The following is a 16,754-nucleotide window of genomic DNA, read 5'->3' as shown; positions in this document are numbered from 1 at the left end:
TATATGACATACTACGAGAATACATTTGCGACTGGTTCCTCATTTTCATTTTTTGTGACTTGAGAAATCCAATTTTCCCTGATCTTTTCACATTTAAGAGGTCATTGTACTATAAAGGTTTCAGAACTTAAAACTTCCTTGTTAGTCCAAAAACAGCTTTTATTGAAACCAAGCTGCCACAATGACTCGTTTTCTACTTTTTATTATGTAATAGAAATGAATGCATCAGCACAAGACTGCCGACACCAGGGGCTGGGAACCTGTTTTGACCAAATAGCTTTTTTTGACCAAATAACCAAATTTTTGAATTTTTGGTTTATGCATTTTTCCAAAGGAGCCATAGTAAAAAATATGTATATATTATTTAAAAAATAATATCATTATAATGTTTCAATAACATTTCAAAAAGAGTAACTTTTATTAGGTCTATAGACAACTAAAAACAAACAAATATGCAACAACCAATAAATAACGAGTTGCAATATGGCATTAATTGTGCTGGGCGTTCACCGTGAGGTTGAGTTATACCTGAGGATTCTTTGGGAAAAAGAATTCTCCCTTTAACTTTCCAAAACTCTCACTCGCCAAAACTCCGGTTATAATCAATGACACTGTCTACACTGATCAATGAATATCTTATATTTACATTGTGCTTGCATTGTGTTAGTTTTATGATTACTTATGAAAATTAAGTAAAGTCAAGTAGTACTAGTGAGCTCATTTGTGTGCTTAACAGACATGACTGTGATTGGCTAAAATGCTTAGTGCTGCAAGCTTTTATTTAAAGTATATTAATTTAAATATAATGCTGAATCAAGACTTTCCATGATTAGTTAATCTAGGCAGCTGTAATAGTAAAAACTAGTCAAGTTTTCAAAAGAGCTCCACATGTAATACTTACTTCATATGCAACAATGTTACCCAATCACAGCAGTGGGCGTTTACATTGAAGAGAAACCCATTTAAACAGAGTGCTCAAATCAAAGGGCTAAAATCAGGGTAGAGCATTTTTTTTTTTTTTAAATTGACAGTTTTTGACGTAAAAATCCTACTAACAACGTGTCCTCAGGAAACAAAATAAAAAATTCACTTCATGACCCCCTCAAACCATCGTATTTACAGTCGTTTTAGGGTTTATGACAGCTCATTCTGCAAACAAAGGTTTAAAATTGTATATAACTTTACACAGGAGAGGTTTGTAAGTTTTTTTTTTTTTCACACTTAAGTCCTATTAACAGACATATTGTTTATGTCTTGAGGATATCCCTTTGAAACGGTGAGTATTGTGGTGAAAATCCAGTTTTTAATGTTGTTTATATGTCTTTGTGGTGTTTTTAATATGTTGAAATCGCCGTGTTTCTTACGTCACAAACTACCAATCACGTCAACGTGCCGGCGGGCTTTAGCATATCAGTAACCGTGAACTAGCAGGGGAGTCTCGAGAGCCAGGTTATCCCGGTATATTTTTCTGTTGCACAAAATTCAGTAAATATCCTGACAAACAGCCGTACTTTCCGATGAGTTGTGAAGTCCTGCTGTCTTATCTGATTAGAGATCAGGATATAATTCCACCAAGACTATCAACGTCTTCTGCGTTTTGCATAGGTTTGTTTGTGTTTGCTTGGGCTGGAATCCAGCGTCCCTAAGCCTCAAATCCCTGGCTTATACGCCATTGATCTGAACGCCTCGGGGACTCAGCTTTGCATACTTTCCTTTGAGTTATACGTGAATCGGTAGGACCGTTGCAAGAGGAACCCTCACATATGGTGTAGTCTCTTGTAATAAGCTTTATGATGTGTCTCAGCACAAAGGTGTATATACATATAACATGAAGATGAAGATTGATGTGCAGATTTTAAGTCAGTAGGGCAATTCTGACATGGTTAATATATGTTCCTATCTGTGAAATGCTCTGTCAGAGCTTTCCTGAGTGTGAATGCACTCTTAGTATTGGAATTTGTTTAATTCTGATTCTTTAATGACATAATGACTTACAGACTTTGCTACTCCTTGGAATATTTTCCTGATTAAAAGGCAATAATGTAATGTTAATGTCTAATCCTGACCCCATCTGTTTTCACAGTACCAAAGGATGGCCTTAAAAGCCAAGCTGTGTTTGATGAAATCCGCATGTCGTACATCAAGGAGCTGGGAAAAGCCATTGTTAAACGAGAGGAGAACTCCAGCCAGAACTGGCAGAGGTTCTACCAGCTCACTAAGCTTTTGGACACCATGCAGGAGGTAAGCGGGCATCTCTTACAATCAGCAAACACAAACAAGACACATTATTGGCACTGATGCGCATACAAGAGAGAAAAACATGCTAGGCCAGAAACGCTTCATGCAAGTATGGAACAGTGTGGTCAGCACATTGCAAATGTTTGGCCTACATACTTATTGCTAGAGGTGGGGGACTCGAGTCACATGACTTGATACGAGTCGCAAATTTAAGAACTTGATACATTTATAAGTATAATATGTATTATAATAATTTATTATTAAGATTAGGGTATACATGTAAAGTTAAGGAAGTTAAGGCGGTCGGAGCCAATATAAACTCTTGGCTACTTGTTTCTTGTTTGGTGCTGTGACTTGACTTGACCCTTAGCAGGTCTCGACTTGACGCGCTTGGTTTGTCTGCACTGTGACTTAAGAATTACTTGAGACTTGATAGTAGGGACTAGAGACTTACTTGAGATTTGATAGTAGGGACTAGAGACTTACTTGAGACTTGATAGTAGGGACTAGAGACTTGAGACTTGATAGTAGGGACTAGAGACTTGAGACTGGATAGTAGGGACTAGAGACTTGAGACTTGATAGTAGGGACTAGAGACTTACTTGAGACTTGATAGTAGGGACTAGAGACTGGAGACTGGATAGTAGGGACTAGAGACTTGAGACTGGATAGTAGGGACTAGAGACTTACTTGAGACTTGAACACGTGTGACTTGCTTATTGCACATACTGCATTAAAGGATTAGTTCACTTCCCCCACGTCAACCAAGATGTTCATGTCTTTCTTTCTTTCTTTCTTTCTTTCTTCAGTCAAAAAGAAATTAAGGTTTTTATGGAAAACATTCCAGGATTTTTCTCCATATAGTCGACTATGGGACAATGGGAACCAACGGTTTGAAAGTCCAAATTGCAGTTTCAGTGCAGCTTCAAAGATCTCTACATTATCCCATCCGAGGAATAAAGGTCTTATCTAGACAAACCATCGATCATTTAAAAAAAAAAAAAAAAAAAAAAAAAAAAAAAAAAATACATTTATATACTTTTTAACCACAAATGCTCGTCTTGCACTAGCTGTGATGCGCAACACATTACGTAATCACATTGAAAGGTCACGCGTGACATAGTTTTTGCAGACACTAGGTCGGTACTTCTGCCTAAGACAAATTCCCTTTATAAAAAAATTATTGTTATTAAATTAAATTAAAGGTAAAACAACAATGTCGGATGATTTTCATAGTTTTTTGCCCTAGCCTACCTTTTTGAACCGGAACACTCGTGACCTTTAAATGTGATTACATAATGTGTGGCGCATCACAGCTAGTGCAAGATGAGCGTTTGTGGATAACAATTATATAAATGTTTTTTTTTTTTTTTTAAGAAAATGATTGATGGTTTGTCTAGATAAGACCTTTATTCCTCGGCTGGGATCATGTAGAGATCTTTGAAGCTGCACTGAAACTGCAATTTGGACCTTCAAACCGTTGGTTCCCATTGTCCCATAGTCCACTATATGAAGAAAAATCCTGGAATGTTTTCCACAAAAACCTTCATATCTTTTCGACTGAAGAAAGACAGACATGAACATCTTGGATGAAGTGGGGGAGAATAAATGTTCATTCTGAAGTGAAAAATGCTTTAAAGCCCAATCCTGTCCCTAGAGAGCTTCCTACAACTTTCAGATTTCCCTGAAGATCTTAATCGGGTTGGAGCTGAATTTTGCAGGAAGATACTACTGCAGGGTGGTACGACCAAAAACCTGTATCACGGTATTGTTTACGATTCTGATGGTATTTATGAGCAAGTCATTCAACCATCACATTCAAAAACACTGATTCATTCAGGAACAAAACAACAGTGCTGTGATTATCTGAAATGTGAACGCCACCTTACATGACTCAACCAACAAGCAATGCGCCTCCGGGGAAACTGAATGCTGAGAAGAATACTTTAAAGTATTATAGTGTTTGCCTTTTCATTATTAGACAGAACTGTTCAACAAAGACAGTATATTACAGAAGACGATTCTCGGCTCTATCAAAGTAAAGGTCCCGCTTTTGACACGTAACGGCCCAACAGAAAAACTTGTCATCAGCCTTTTTTTTTACACATATCATGCATTAAAGTAACTTGGAGGTTGTACCACATGGCATTTTACTACCTAAACAAACCAAAACATTAATAAAAATCTCATATAAAATTTACTTATTGACCTTGACAGACAGTCTTGAGGGTCTGGAGTTGTCGTCCCTATGCTACTATTTAATGTTTAATGTTATGTCGGTTGCACCACATGACTTGATTTGGAAAAAAAAAAATTCAAAGAAGCAATAATAAAACAGCAGAACCCCCCCCCCCCCCCCCCCCCCCTTTTGGAGGACACATGCTGTCCTGCGGTTGCATTGTTTGGGCCATGTATGTAAAAGCTCTATTGAAATACTACTTCTGTCCATAGATGGTGGAGGGGCTTCTCGACTTCTGTTTCTACACGTTTGTGAATAAATCTCTGAGCGTGGAGTTTCCTGAGATGCTGGCAGAGATCATCAGCCATCAGCTACCAAAATTTAAAGACGGGAGTGTCAAGCCTCTTCTGTTCCATCAGAAATGACTGCCTTAGATCATAACAATGCCTTAACGCCACCCTTCCCTTACCAGCGCCAGTCCAACCTGCCCGCTTGCCCCCAAACATCCTGAAGGAATTGAGCAATCGCTTGATTCTCAGAGAAGAGAGGTGAAGTTCGCTCTTCACAAATGTTTGTGGAGCAGGACGAAGGACAAAGCAGAGTCATGTACTCGGAGCAGACGGAATATGACTTTCAGAAAGACATATTTTAGCGAAATTTTCTCTTTTTTTGCATGTACACTGCTGAAATGTTTACAAAGGTATATCAAAAAAAGGGAAATGTGCCTTTTTTGCGCTTTGCGAATCAATTTCAGACATTTCTCAGGCTAACGCAATGACTTGGCATACACACTTTATGTCGACGACTCCCATTCTTCACGTCTGTTTTCTTGTCTAAGCCTGCCTCTTGGTTCACTGTAGGGTGGCAGCTTAACGGTCCTCTGAGGTGCTCAAAGTTTGAAGCAGCCCATGAAACATGAGACCCTTTTTTTTGTTTTTCAATCTCATCGAAGTTCCAAAACAAGTATGTATGCAGCACCGTGGAAATGCCATTTGATAATTCAACTCAAATCAAGATCTGTTCCATGACTGGCAGCAAATACTAAGTTGTTTATTTGTTTTTTTTAAATAGTTCACCCAAAAATGCAAATTCTTCCATCGTTTACTCGCCCTCGTGTTGTTCCAATCTTGTATGCCTCTCCATGGAACACAGAAGGAGAAATTCTAAATAATTTCCTGGTCGCAGTTTTCAATTCAGCTGCTATGAATGGTGGCTGGAGCTTTCAAGCTTCAAAAAATACACAAAAGCGCCATAAATGTATTGTTAAAGTGGCTCATATACCACTCATGTTGTGTGTTTCAGGTTTAAAGGCTAAATTTAAGTCTTTATTCACTGAAAATGTACCACTTCGGTGAGAACCAGATTAGTCCGATTCATAAACAAATCATTCATTCGTAAATTTGAATAATTCGCTCATGAATCTTTGTCGGTCCTCACTCTCTTCCATTATTATGAAAAAAATAATAATAATCAGTGTTCCACGGAAACAAGTAATTCATACCGGAATAGCATGAGGGTGAGAAACTTTTTTTTTGTTATATATATTAAATAAGATATTAAAAGATAACCTATTTTACTACAATTAAAATTAAAATACAGAATAGTATCTCAATTATACTAAAATAGCACTGAAAAAAAAAAGAATTTTCTTTAGGTGAACTTTTTATTTAACTGAAATGTAAGCATATTATATTGACAATTGATTATTAAATTAATTTAGTTTGTATGTTAATTATGAGCTCAGGTTCACGTAAAATGAATGACCATCAGCACTTGGTAAGTCCTGGAATCAGAGGATAATTCAGGGTTATTTAGTTAAATTCCTGTCCCTTCTGGCCATATTCAGATTCGCATATCCCAGCATTCCCCTCCTCTCGACTGTGGTCTGTTCACGTCTTTGTGTGAATGTTTGTGCGTTTATTTAAGTGCGTCTCGGATTATTTGTCCATGCATTTAATTTTCTGCCATCCTTGGAAACCATCTTGATTGAAATGTTTGTGGAATGTGCTCTGCTTATTCTAAATCTGGTAACCCACATGAGGCCCACAAGTTTCGACCCACAACATCAGAACAAAAGGAACATTTGTTGTTCTCGTGCTCGAGTACGTGTGTTTGCTCGTTGTTACGTGTGTTACTGCGCTTCAGGGTGTCTGCACCAGCTAAGCTTCATTACTAGCCCAAAGGAATAATTCTCTCAAAAATGAAAAATGGTTATTAGTCTGTCATTATTTACTCATCATCATGTTGTTCCAAGCTCATGCTGTTATTTTTCTGTCACTATGAACTGTTGTATTGAAAAGTGCTGTGTGAAGATTCTTCGAAGTCTCTTCTTTGAATATACGGGGTCGGAACGGCACGAAGGTGAGTAAATAGAGACAGAGTTTAAATTTTTGGGTGAAATATTTCCTCTTTTCAGTGTTGCACTTGAGTATCCTGCACATACCTAGAATTCCCATTGTTTGAGTGTATAAGAAAACTGAACATTCAAAGATTAAACTAACAATGTTATTTAAAAAAAATACAATTAGATTTGGTCATTCGACAAGATTCAGCCATTTATTTAGCCACTATGGCCATGTACAGTATTAAAACTCTCATGGTGAGCGCAGGGTTAATGGTTCATTTCCAGTAATGTAGCCGATTGTCGTCACCTGGCGTATGTCACAGGATCCGGTGTGTGTTGTAGTGTTCGGTGTGTTACCAAGCTACTGTTTGTTTAACGCTCATTTCCAACAGCTTCATTAATGTAACATGAAATCGAAATGTACACGGTAAAAATCCCAATCACATATTTTAGCGTATTTTACGAGACTTATTTTTTTACAAATTCCTCGCTAGGTTTGTGAGATGACGCATTTTCTAATTGTTTCACAATAGGCCTTGCAAAGGGAGTTTGTGAGCCATAAACCAGAGGTTGTATAAATTCAGAAAAAAGCTGAAGTGTCTAAAAAATATTTTTTTGTTTGGTAATCATTGATCATTTTTAAAAGTAACTAAAACGAAAATATAATTACACAGATACACTTTGATATACACATCATTTTACAACAAAATTTTAATACATAAAGTTGTATTGCTATCTTTTTTGTGTCAAGAACTGTATTGCAGATGTTATATGTAAATGCAAATTCTATAAATCTATAGGGAATATACGAGTAATCACTGTTTTAAAGAATGACAGCTTAAAATTAGAAGTCGGGGGTTGCGAGTATAGTTTGTATAGAGCAACAGAGTGACCAAAGCAACGCAGATTAAAAAAAAAAAAAGAGAAAAATAAATATTTAAAGCAGTTACATTTTACAGTAGCACTTACTACCCAACTCTAGTACTTTATTTTATCCTTTTCTATTTCTTTTATAAAGATTTAGGCTTTGGTCTCATACATAATGCTGAAAAAATAAAAGCGTAACTAGTAAAAAAAAAAAAAAATATATATATATATATATATATATATATATATATATATATATAAAAATATATATACATATATATAAATAAAGCTGTGTGTAAAAGTAATGTATCAGAGCCTGAGAATTTGCACTACTCTAATACTGGCTTGACATAGTATATTTTGTACAAAAAATTCATGCAAATACTATCTTTAAAGATTAAGGGCAAATCATATTTCACTGGTATATGGCTTTCATTAAAGTCTTTTTTTTTTTTTTGCATTTCAGTTATATGTAAAAGTAATCCAATGTAAAGGATATACAATGTCTATTTGTTTGAAAAATAGTTTTGTATGATTTCTGTATTACACCTCTCCTGTAGTCAATGTCGATCATTACACATATTTGATTAAATGTTGGATAAAAATTGTTCAGAGGAGGTCTGTGTGTTTTTTATACTGTGAAATCAATGTTTCTTAATTTGCTATTTTTTCCCCATTGTATCTGAATGTTGACACAAATCTACACTTGGACATGCTGGTTTATTTTCTTCTCAAGCCTATATCTGATCCGCAAAGTTCTGGAACCGATTGTCGTTTAAAAAACCCAAAAACAACAACAAAAAAGACCTGTACAATATTTCTTCTGAAACAATTGTATTCCAATTAAACCAAGCAACTTCTAACAAAATAATAATAATAATAATAATAATAATCAACATCAATTTGTATTTAAATGAAATTTTTATTGAATAGAAAAAAAAAATCAAAACAACTGAACCATGTTTTTATTTATTCAATATTCTAAAGAAGATTAAGGCTCATAAAATTGTACACATTTTTTTTTTTAAATGTAAAAAGATCAATTGGGCTATCAAAAAAATTAAGTTAGTGTGCTACAATACAAATATATATATATAATTCACATTTTACAAAAAAAATTATACCTTATCAATTGTCACTTATTTACAATGTTAATACACTCCAAAAGAACACAAATCTCTTCAGAGATAATGCTTAAATAAGAGTGGTTTACATGATGTTAATTCACATTAAGAAATAATTTACGCTTTTCCACTTACATGCTAAAAAAGGAGAAAGAAATTAAATTCAATTTTTAATTGCTTCCTGATATACAAAAGAGTGCAATAGTCCCCCCCCCCCCCCCCATCCCATAATTAACAGTTAAATCTTAGTAGTTCTAAACAAAACAGTTACGAGGACCTGAAAGACACAAAACACATTCAAAAAGCCCCAGACTGCATAGAAACTGAACACATATTACATCATGGTGAACCAGGAAGTGCTCACATATTTATAAAAAAAATAAAAAATCACGATAAGCCCTGTTTGAAAATCTAAAAAGAGTTTCTTGATTGTGGCCAAAGCGGCAGCAACAACTTGGTCCCTTTTTTAAACAGCTGCAGTGCACTGTGGGATATGTGGGACAATGATGCTAGAGAAATGCCACAGCTGCCAAAAACCCATAACATCGGACAGACACGCTCAGGCATGCTAATGTGGCTTTTCTGTACAAATCCAGTTCTTTTGCCTCGCCAAAGACTCCAACCAAAAGCGTCTACACAAACTCCACGTAGTTCTCGGGAATTAAGCCCGTCTTCCCATCCAAGGTGCCCTCCAGCCAACCTGGTTCTCTTGACCGATGAACTATGAGACAAAGATGCAAAAGGAAGATTGTATTGACAACTTTATCCTCTAGTTATCCTCTTATTTCTACAGTGCCAAAGGAAAAACTGTTCCAGATTCAAGTTAAGCTCTATGTTGCTTAATGTTGATTACCACCAGAAATACCGTCGACTCATCCCTGAGTTTCTAATAGAAGTTGACTCTATCCCCCAAAAAAGAGGCCCAAAAAAATCATCTGGAGAATTTGAAGCCTCTATTGAATCTTGCAGTAGAGCACGCCTGAGGTTTCATTAAACACTGATCTTATCTACTGCTCCACAGTGTCAAATGTGAAAGTGTGGAAGGTCCGAGCTCTGATCCCTGTTGAGGGCCAGGAGGTGGAGCAAAGCAGATATATTGATTTACTGCTCCTACGCCACCGCTCAAGGCTCAAACCTTCCCAACTAACCAAATATAATACAGATACTGAGGTTTAAAAATGGAGACGTACCATTGTCGAATATGGTCCCTGCGATAAAGGACAGCTCAGAGTCATGCTCAGCCTTGCAGGCGTATAGTGCACGTGCTTTTCGGAGCGGGGTACTGGAAAAGAAAAGAACATTTGTTAGGGCTATTAATGAATTCAACATTTTAATTGAATTAAATGCATGCTATCAGTATCTGCTCAGAAAAATACATGAAGGCAATTCAAAGGCATTAAGTTTGCAGACTTTTTTTTTTTTTTTTAATTACCATGGTATTATTATGGGTTGTTCATAATGTTGCCATGGTAATATTACAATATTATTATTTTACATGTTTTAAAGGACCATTTTAGACTTTGAAGTATCTTGGGATACCATGTACAGGACTCATATATGAATGAATACACCCCTCGGAACGTAAAGATATTTTTATTTTTCTTGATCACTATTACAACTCATGGAGAGATGACAAAATTGAAATGTATTAAACATACAGCAATTGTAAAAAGTTTAGGAACAAATTTTTTTTACATTTTTTTTAAAAGAAGTCTCTTATGCTCACCACGGCTGCAAATATTGCGAAACATTGTTAGAAATTAAAAAAATAACTGTTCCCTTTCGTTGTCACTCCGAGTTACGTCGGATGACGACGAATGGGGTTTCGCTTAGAAAGCCTATCAACTTCGAGTATTACAAAACGAGCCAATGGCAAAGAAATGCCATGGGTCTGCGGAATTTGCATGGCGTAACTCCGCCCCACCTCGTGGGTATAAAAGGAGGAAGCCGGCAGCAAGCAGATATGTTTTCGCTTCGGAGCCAAGTGTATTCTTCTCTCCACAAGCCATCTCTGAATTGTCAGCTTTACAAACGAGTACCTCGAGTGTTGGTGTGACGGCGATCTACGGCGAGAGCGTGCTTCCTGCTGATCTGTTGCAGTGGTCTGCCAGTCGGTGCGTTTCTCCCCGGGTGCTTCAACACTTGAGTTTTCTCTCACTAAAAGAGCTTACACGTGGCACGTCTTTTTAAAGATGTCTCGCCCGTGTACTTCTGGTTGCGGCAGATTGGTATCGGACTCTGATGGGCACGAGCGTTGCATAGTATGTTTGGGCATTGATCATGCTAGAGCAGCGCTCGTGGATGACTCATGTTCTCTCTGTGGGAACATGACCATCGCGTCATTACGGTCGAGACTCCGTGAACTCGCAAGAGTGAGAGTCCCCTCATCCACCCCCCGTCCTGCGGCTGGTGGCCAGGGTGATCTGAGGGTTACGGTCTGGAACAAGGCGCCGACTATGTGTCCGCGACCCCAGCCCCCCTCTTCAATGACGGTGCCCGCTAGTGAACTGCTGATTCCCGCGGGTCTACCCTCTGGTGGCCCGCGGGCTTCAGTTGAAGCTACAGAGGAAGATGCCATGTCTGTTGCAGCATCACTAGGCGGGTTTGACTCTTCTGGAAGTGAGGGCTCGTCACAGCTGCCACCTTCCGGTGTGCATACGGCTGTGCTCGAGTCTGATCCGGAGATGACGGCCATGCTTTCCCGGGCAGCCGCGAGCATCGGACTTGAGTGGAGGCCTCCACCCTGTCCTGAGCGCTCGCGGCTGGACGATTGGTTTTTGGGTAAGGCCGCCGACCCTCGTCCTCGGCAAACCCCAATACCTTTCTTCCCGGATGTGCATGATGAGATCTCGAAGTCCTGGAAGACCCCCCTGTCTTCTCGGGACCGCTCGCTGGTCTCATCCGCCTTTCCTCCCCTCGATGAGGCAGCTGCCCGTGGGTACACTGGGCTTCCCCCGGTTGAACGCTCTGTTGCCATGCAACTATGTCCGCAGAGTGCTTCTTCTCGGGGCGAGCCTAAGCACCCATCCAAAGCCTGTAGATTTTCGTCGACCCTGGTGGCGAAGTCTTACAGAGCGGCGGGACAGGCGGCTGCTTCACTGCATGCTATGGCCACTCTGCAGGTCTACCAGGCCCAGATGCTCAGAGACATGCACGAGGGTAGGACAAACCCAGGGCTCTTTGATGAGCTGCGCGCCGCGACCGACCTTGCTCTCCGGGCGACGAAGGTTACCGCGCGCTCCCTGGGTTTGGTGATGTCCACAGCTGTGGTCCAGGAGCGACATCTGTGGCTGAACCTGGCTGACATGCGGGACGCTGAGCGGACCCGTCTGCTTAACGCCCCCTTGTCCCAGGCCGGCCTCTTCGGCGGTGCAGTTGAAGACTTTGCCCAACAGTTTTCAACTGCCCAGAAACAGACCGAGGCCATCAAACACATTCTGCCCCGCCGGCCCGCTGCTGCCTCCACCTTGCCGGCCGGGCAGACGCCTCGACCTGTTTCCCGCCGAGGGCGCCCTCCTGCGGCTCCCGCCCCTCCCGCCCGGACCACGCAGCAGCCTCCACCCAGGGCCGGTCGCGGAGGAAGCCGTAAGAAGGCGCCACAGCCCTCTCCTGCCCCGCCCCCCGCTAAACGCCGGGCCAAGCGGTGCTCCTGAGACGGGCTGCTCAGGGATGATGATTGTTTCTCAGGAGGTGGTAGCAGGACCACTCCTTCCCCCGGTGGAGGGCCGGGGGAGAATCTTTTGTTCTCCACTCCCCGCTGCTCACCCACGGGTGGGCAGCACCCTAATGTGGTTAAAGACAGAAACAATCCCCTCTTCCCTGAGCTCACAGAGTTCTCGGGCGACACAGAGCGCCGCCCACAAGCCGTGCTCTCCTCGCCCCCCTCTGTCCCAGAGGCGGTTGACACGGCGTGCCGTCCACGGACCGCTTCGCCCCTGTCCCCCTCTGTCGCCAGACCCCTGGCAGAGCAGGCCCCCGCGGGACGACCAGCCTGGTCCTCCCCTGGCCCCCTCTGCCAGGGTGCGGTTGCTAACTGTGCCCCCTCTCCGGGCCGCTATGCCGTCCACATCTGGGCCAGTTACTCCGCCTCGCTGCCCCTCCGGGGGGACGCCTGTGGCCCGCATGATCCCGTTGGTTCAGTTCCTGGGAGCCTGGCTAGAGCTTCCCCGTCTGTCCCACTGGATCGCGCGTACCGTCAGGCTCGGCTATGCGATTCAGTTCGCACGGTCTCCTCCCCGCTTCAGGGGAGTCCGCTCCACTTTGGTCGGTGGCAATGCCCCTATCATGAGAGCAGAGATTGCCACCCTGCTGGCGAAGGGTGCAATCGAGACTGTCCCTCCAGCCGAGATGAGGTCCGGCTTCTACAGCCCCTACTTCATTGTCCCCAAGAAAACCGGTGGGTTACGGCCAATCCTGGACTTGCGCGTGCTGAACCGCTCCCTTCATCGGATGCCGTTCAAGATGCTCACCGCCAAACGCGTTTTCGAATGCATACGGCCCCAGGATTGGTTTGCAGCGATCGACCTGAAGGACGCCTACTTTCATGTCTCCATTCTTCCTCGACACAGACCGTTCCTCCGGTTTGCTTTCGAGGGGCAGGCATACCAGTACGCGGTTCTCCCTTTTGGGCTAGCCCTGTCTCCTCGCATCTTCACGAAGGTCGTTGAGGCGGCCCTTGTTCCCCTTCGAGAGCAAGGGGTTCGCATCCTGAGTTATATCGACGACTGGCTGATCCTAGCTCACTCTCGAGATCAGGTTTGCGAACACAGGGACCTAGTGCTCCGGCACCTAGCCCGTCTGGGCCTTCGGGTCAACTGGGAGAAGAGCAAACTTTGCCCCGTGCAGAGGATCTCTTTTCTCGGTATGGACATCGACTCGGTCGCCATGTCCGCGCAGCTTACGAGCGAGCGCGCGCAGTCACTGCTGACTTGCCTAAGACAATTCGAGGGCAAGAGTGCGGTTCCACTGAAACTTTTTCAGAGGCTCCTGGGGCATATGGCATCTGCAGCCGCGGTCACGCCGCTCGGATTGCTTCATATGAGACCGCTTCAGCTTTGGCTTCGCGACCGAGTCCCAAGGTGGGCATGGCAACACGGCACGTTCCGAGTACCAGTTACTCCGACCTGCCGTCAGTTCTTCACCCCGTGGTCGAACCTCGATTTTCTCAGGGCCGGTGTCCCCCTGGCTCGAGCTTCCCGGCATGTTGTTGTCTCAACAGATGCCTCCACCACGGGCTGGGGCGCCATGTGCAATGGACATGCTGCTGCGGGCTCCTGGACAGGACCCCAGCGGCTGTGGCATGTCAATTGCCTCGAGTTGTTGGCAGTACGCCTTGCCCTGCACCGCTTCCGGGCGTTGCTCAGGGGTCAACACGTACTAGTCCGCTCAGACAATACCGCCACTGTAGCGTACATCAACCATCAAGGTGGTCTACGCTCCCGCCGTATGTCACAACTCGCTCGCCACCTCCTCCTATGGAGTCAGAAGCATCTGAGGTCGCTTCGAGCCATCTTCATTCCCGGAGCGCTGAACTGTGCAGCCGACGAGCTCTCACGGCTTCAGCCCCTCCCTGGAGAATGGCGACTCCATCCCCAGTCGGTTCAGCTGATTTGGGACCAGTTCGGGGACGCGCAGATAGATCTGTTTGCCTCTCACGACTCGACCCACTGCGCCCAGTTCTATTCCCTGACCGAGGGCACGCTCGGCACGGATGCTCTGGCGCACAGCTGGCCGCAGGGCCGCAAGTATGCGTTTCCCCCAGTGAGCCTTCTTGCGCACACTTTGCGCAAGGTCAGGGAGGACGAGGAGCAGGTCATTCTGGTTGCCCCTTACTGGCCCAACCGGACCTGGTTCCCCGAACTAGTACTCCTCGCGACAGCACCTCCCTGGCCGATCCCTCTGAGGAAGAACCTTCTTTCTCAGGGACGGGGCACCCTATGGCACCCTCGTCCCGATCTTTGGAACCTCCACGTGTGGCTCCTGGATGGGACGAGGCAGGTTTGAGTACCCTACCACCAGCGGTGGTGGCTACCATCACTTCCGCTAGAGCGTCGTCCACGAGACACGTCTATGCGTTGAAGTGGAACCTCTTCGTCAACTGGTGCTCTTCTCACCGAGAAGACCCCCGGAGATGCTCGATCAGTGTTTTGCTTTCCTTCCTTCAACAGGGGCTGGAGCGAAGGCTGTCTCCCTCCACCCTGAAGGTCTATGTTGCCGCCATTGCCGCACATCATGACCTCATCGAAGGTAAGTCGGTAGGGAAGCACGACCTGATCATCAGGTTCCTGAGAGGAGCGAGGAGACTAAATCCTCCTCGTCCTCCTCTCGTTCCCTCTTGGGACCTCTCAGTGGTTCTAACTGCCCTGAAGAGTGCTCCCTTTGAGCCCCTGCAATCAGTTGAGCTTAAGTTCCTGTCGATGAAGACAGCGCTTCTGGTTGCACTGGCCTCCATCAAGAGGGTTGGGGACCTGCACGCATTCTCCGTTGACGAAGCGTGCCTGGAATTTGGGCCGGCTTACTCTCACGTGATCCTGAGACCCCGGCCTGGATATGTGCCCAAGGTTCCTACCACTCCCTTCCGGGACCAGGTGGTGAACCTGCAAGCGCTGCCCTCGGAGGAGGCAGACCCAGCCTTGGCACTGCTCTGTCCAGTACGCGCTCTCCGCGCCTATGTAGACAGAACGCAGTGTTTCAGGACCTCAGACCAGCTCTTTGTCTGTTATGGTGGGAAGCTGAAGGGAAAGGCTCTCTCCAAGCAAAGGTTGTCTCACTGGATAGTGGACACCATTGCCTTGGCTTACCAGCAGCAAGGTCGACCGTGCCCCCTTGGTGTGACTGCCCACTCCACCCGGAGTGTGGCGTCCTCTTGGGCTCTAGCGCATGGCGCCTCGCTAACAGACATCTGCAGAGCTGCAGGCTGGGCGACACCTAACACATTCGCCAGATTCTATAATCTCCGAGTGGAGCCTGTGTCCTCTCGTGTACTCGCTTCAACCAGCTAGTACCGGACCCGCTCAGGTGTCTTCGCTTGCTCGCCATTCCACTCCACGGACTGGATACGTGCGATATTTTTCTCAGGTGAGCTTCTCCGAAAGCCCTGAGCTCCTCCAGCACTCCTGACGTCGGCGCCAGTGTCTATTGCCTGTGCGTCGGCTAGGTGCCTCCCGTGTGCATGGTCCCTCCTCTGAGCGACCCCCACATGTGTATTTCCACTGTAAGCCTCTCTGAGCGTGTGTCTTTCCCTTGGCAAGCCACCTTGCCACCCCTGGGGTTGAAATATTCCACCTGCGGCTGGACACCCCAGTGTTTCCCATATGCTTCCTTCGGGTCATATGTGTATTCTCTAAGTCCCCCCCCTCCGGGCTGGCATTAATTGCATACTTCCCCTAGCTTGGGATATGCTTCCCAGTGTACCTTGGTATTCCTGTGTTATATGGAGTCCTTTGTCCAGGCTGACAGGGATCTCGATTTACGCAGGGCACTGGAAGACAGCTGAGAAGGTGGCGTGATTAGACTGGTAACCCCATTCGTCGTCATCCGACGTAACTCGGAGTGACAACGAAAGGGAACGTCTACGGTTACGTATGTAACCCTCGTTCCCTGAGTAGGGAACGGAGACGTTACGTCTGCCTGCCACTTTCCGCTGTACCGCGGGGATCGCCTGAGCTCAGTCTTGGCTCCTCAGCGAAGAAACATATCTGCTTGCTGCCGGCTTCCTCCTTTTATACCCACGAGGTGGGGCGGAGTTACGCCATGCAAATTCCGCAGACCCATGGCATTTCTTTGCCATTGGCTCGTTTTGTAATACTCGAAGTTGATAGGCTTTCTAAGCGAAACCCCATTCGTCGTCATCCGACGTAACGTCTCCGTTCCCTACTCAGGGAACGAGGGTTACATACGTAACCGTAGACGTTTTCTATTTTATTGTATTTTAAAATATAATGATGGCAAAGCTGAATTTTCAGCATCATTACTCTAGTCTTCAGAGTCTCATAATCCTTCA

At 44.3% G+C, this 16,754-nt stretch overlaps 2 protein-coding genes across 11 annotated transcripts in view; one reads left to right on the top strand and one right to left on the bottom strand.

The window, feature by feature from the left end:
* The window catches only part of LOC143703878 (glucocorticoid receptor-like), a 75,566-nt gene extending 67,720 nt beyond the window's left edge, over window positions 1-7,846 (top strand). For all 4 annotated transcript variants that reach the window (XM_077197363.1, XM_077197371.1, XM_077197359.1 and 1 more), the window contains 2 exons: window positions 2,084-2,241; window positions 4,690-7,846. In XM_077197363.1, the coding sequence (XP_077053478.1) occupies window positions 2,084-2,241; window positions 4,690-4,842 (311 nt within the window). In that variant the 3' untranslated portion in view covers window positions 4,843-7,846. The remainder of the gene's footprint in view (window positions 1-2,083; window positions 2,242-4,689) is intronic.
* Window positions 1-16,754, bottom strand: part of LOC143703835 (rho GTPase-activating protein 26-like) — a 494,068-nt gene that overhangs the window by 349,095 nt on the left and 128,219 nt on the right. For 6 of the 7 annotated variants that reach the window (XM_077197298.1, XM_077197307.1, XM_077197324.1 and 3 more), the window contains 2 exons: window positions 9,943-10,034; window positions 8,531-9,473 (listed from right to left, as the gene is read on the bottom strand). The exons of the other annotated variant lie outside the window; for it this stretch is intronic. In XM_077197298.1, coding sequence (XP_077053413.1) covers window positions 9,385-9,473; window positions 9,943-10,034 — 181 coding nt within the window. In that variant the 3' untranslated portion in view covers window positions 8,531-9,384. Of the gene's footprint in view, window positions 1-8,530; window positions 9,474-9,942; window positions 10,035-16,754 lie in introns of those variants that run through there. 7 annotated transcript variants of the gene reach the window in all.

The sequence above is a fragment of the Siphateles boraxobius genome, unplaced genomic scaffold (genome assembly GCF_051911475.1).
Source record: "Siphateles boraxobius isolate OS27281-9 unplaced genomic scaffold, OSU_SipBor_1 11, whole genome shotgun sequence".
In the NCBI taxonomy this organism is placed as follows: Eukaryota; Metazoa; Chordata; class Actinopteri; order Cypriniformes; family Leuciscidae; genus Siphateles; species Siphateles boraxobius.
Note: the sequence above shows the minus strand (reverse complement) of the source record. Positions and strands in the feature narration are given on the sequence as shown.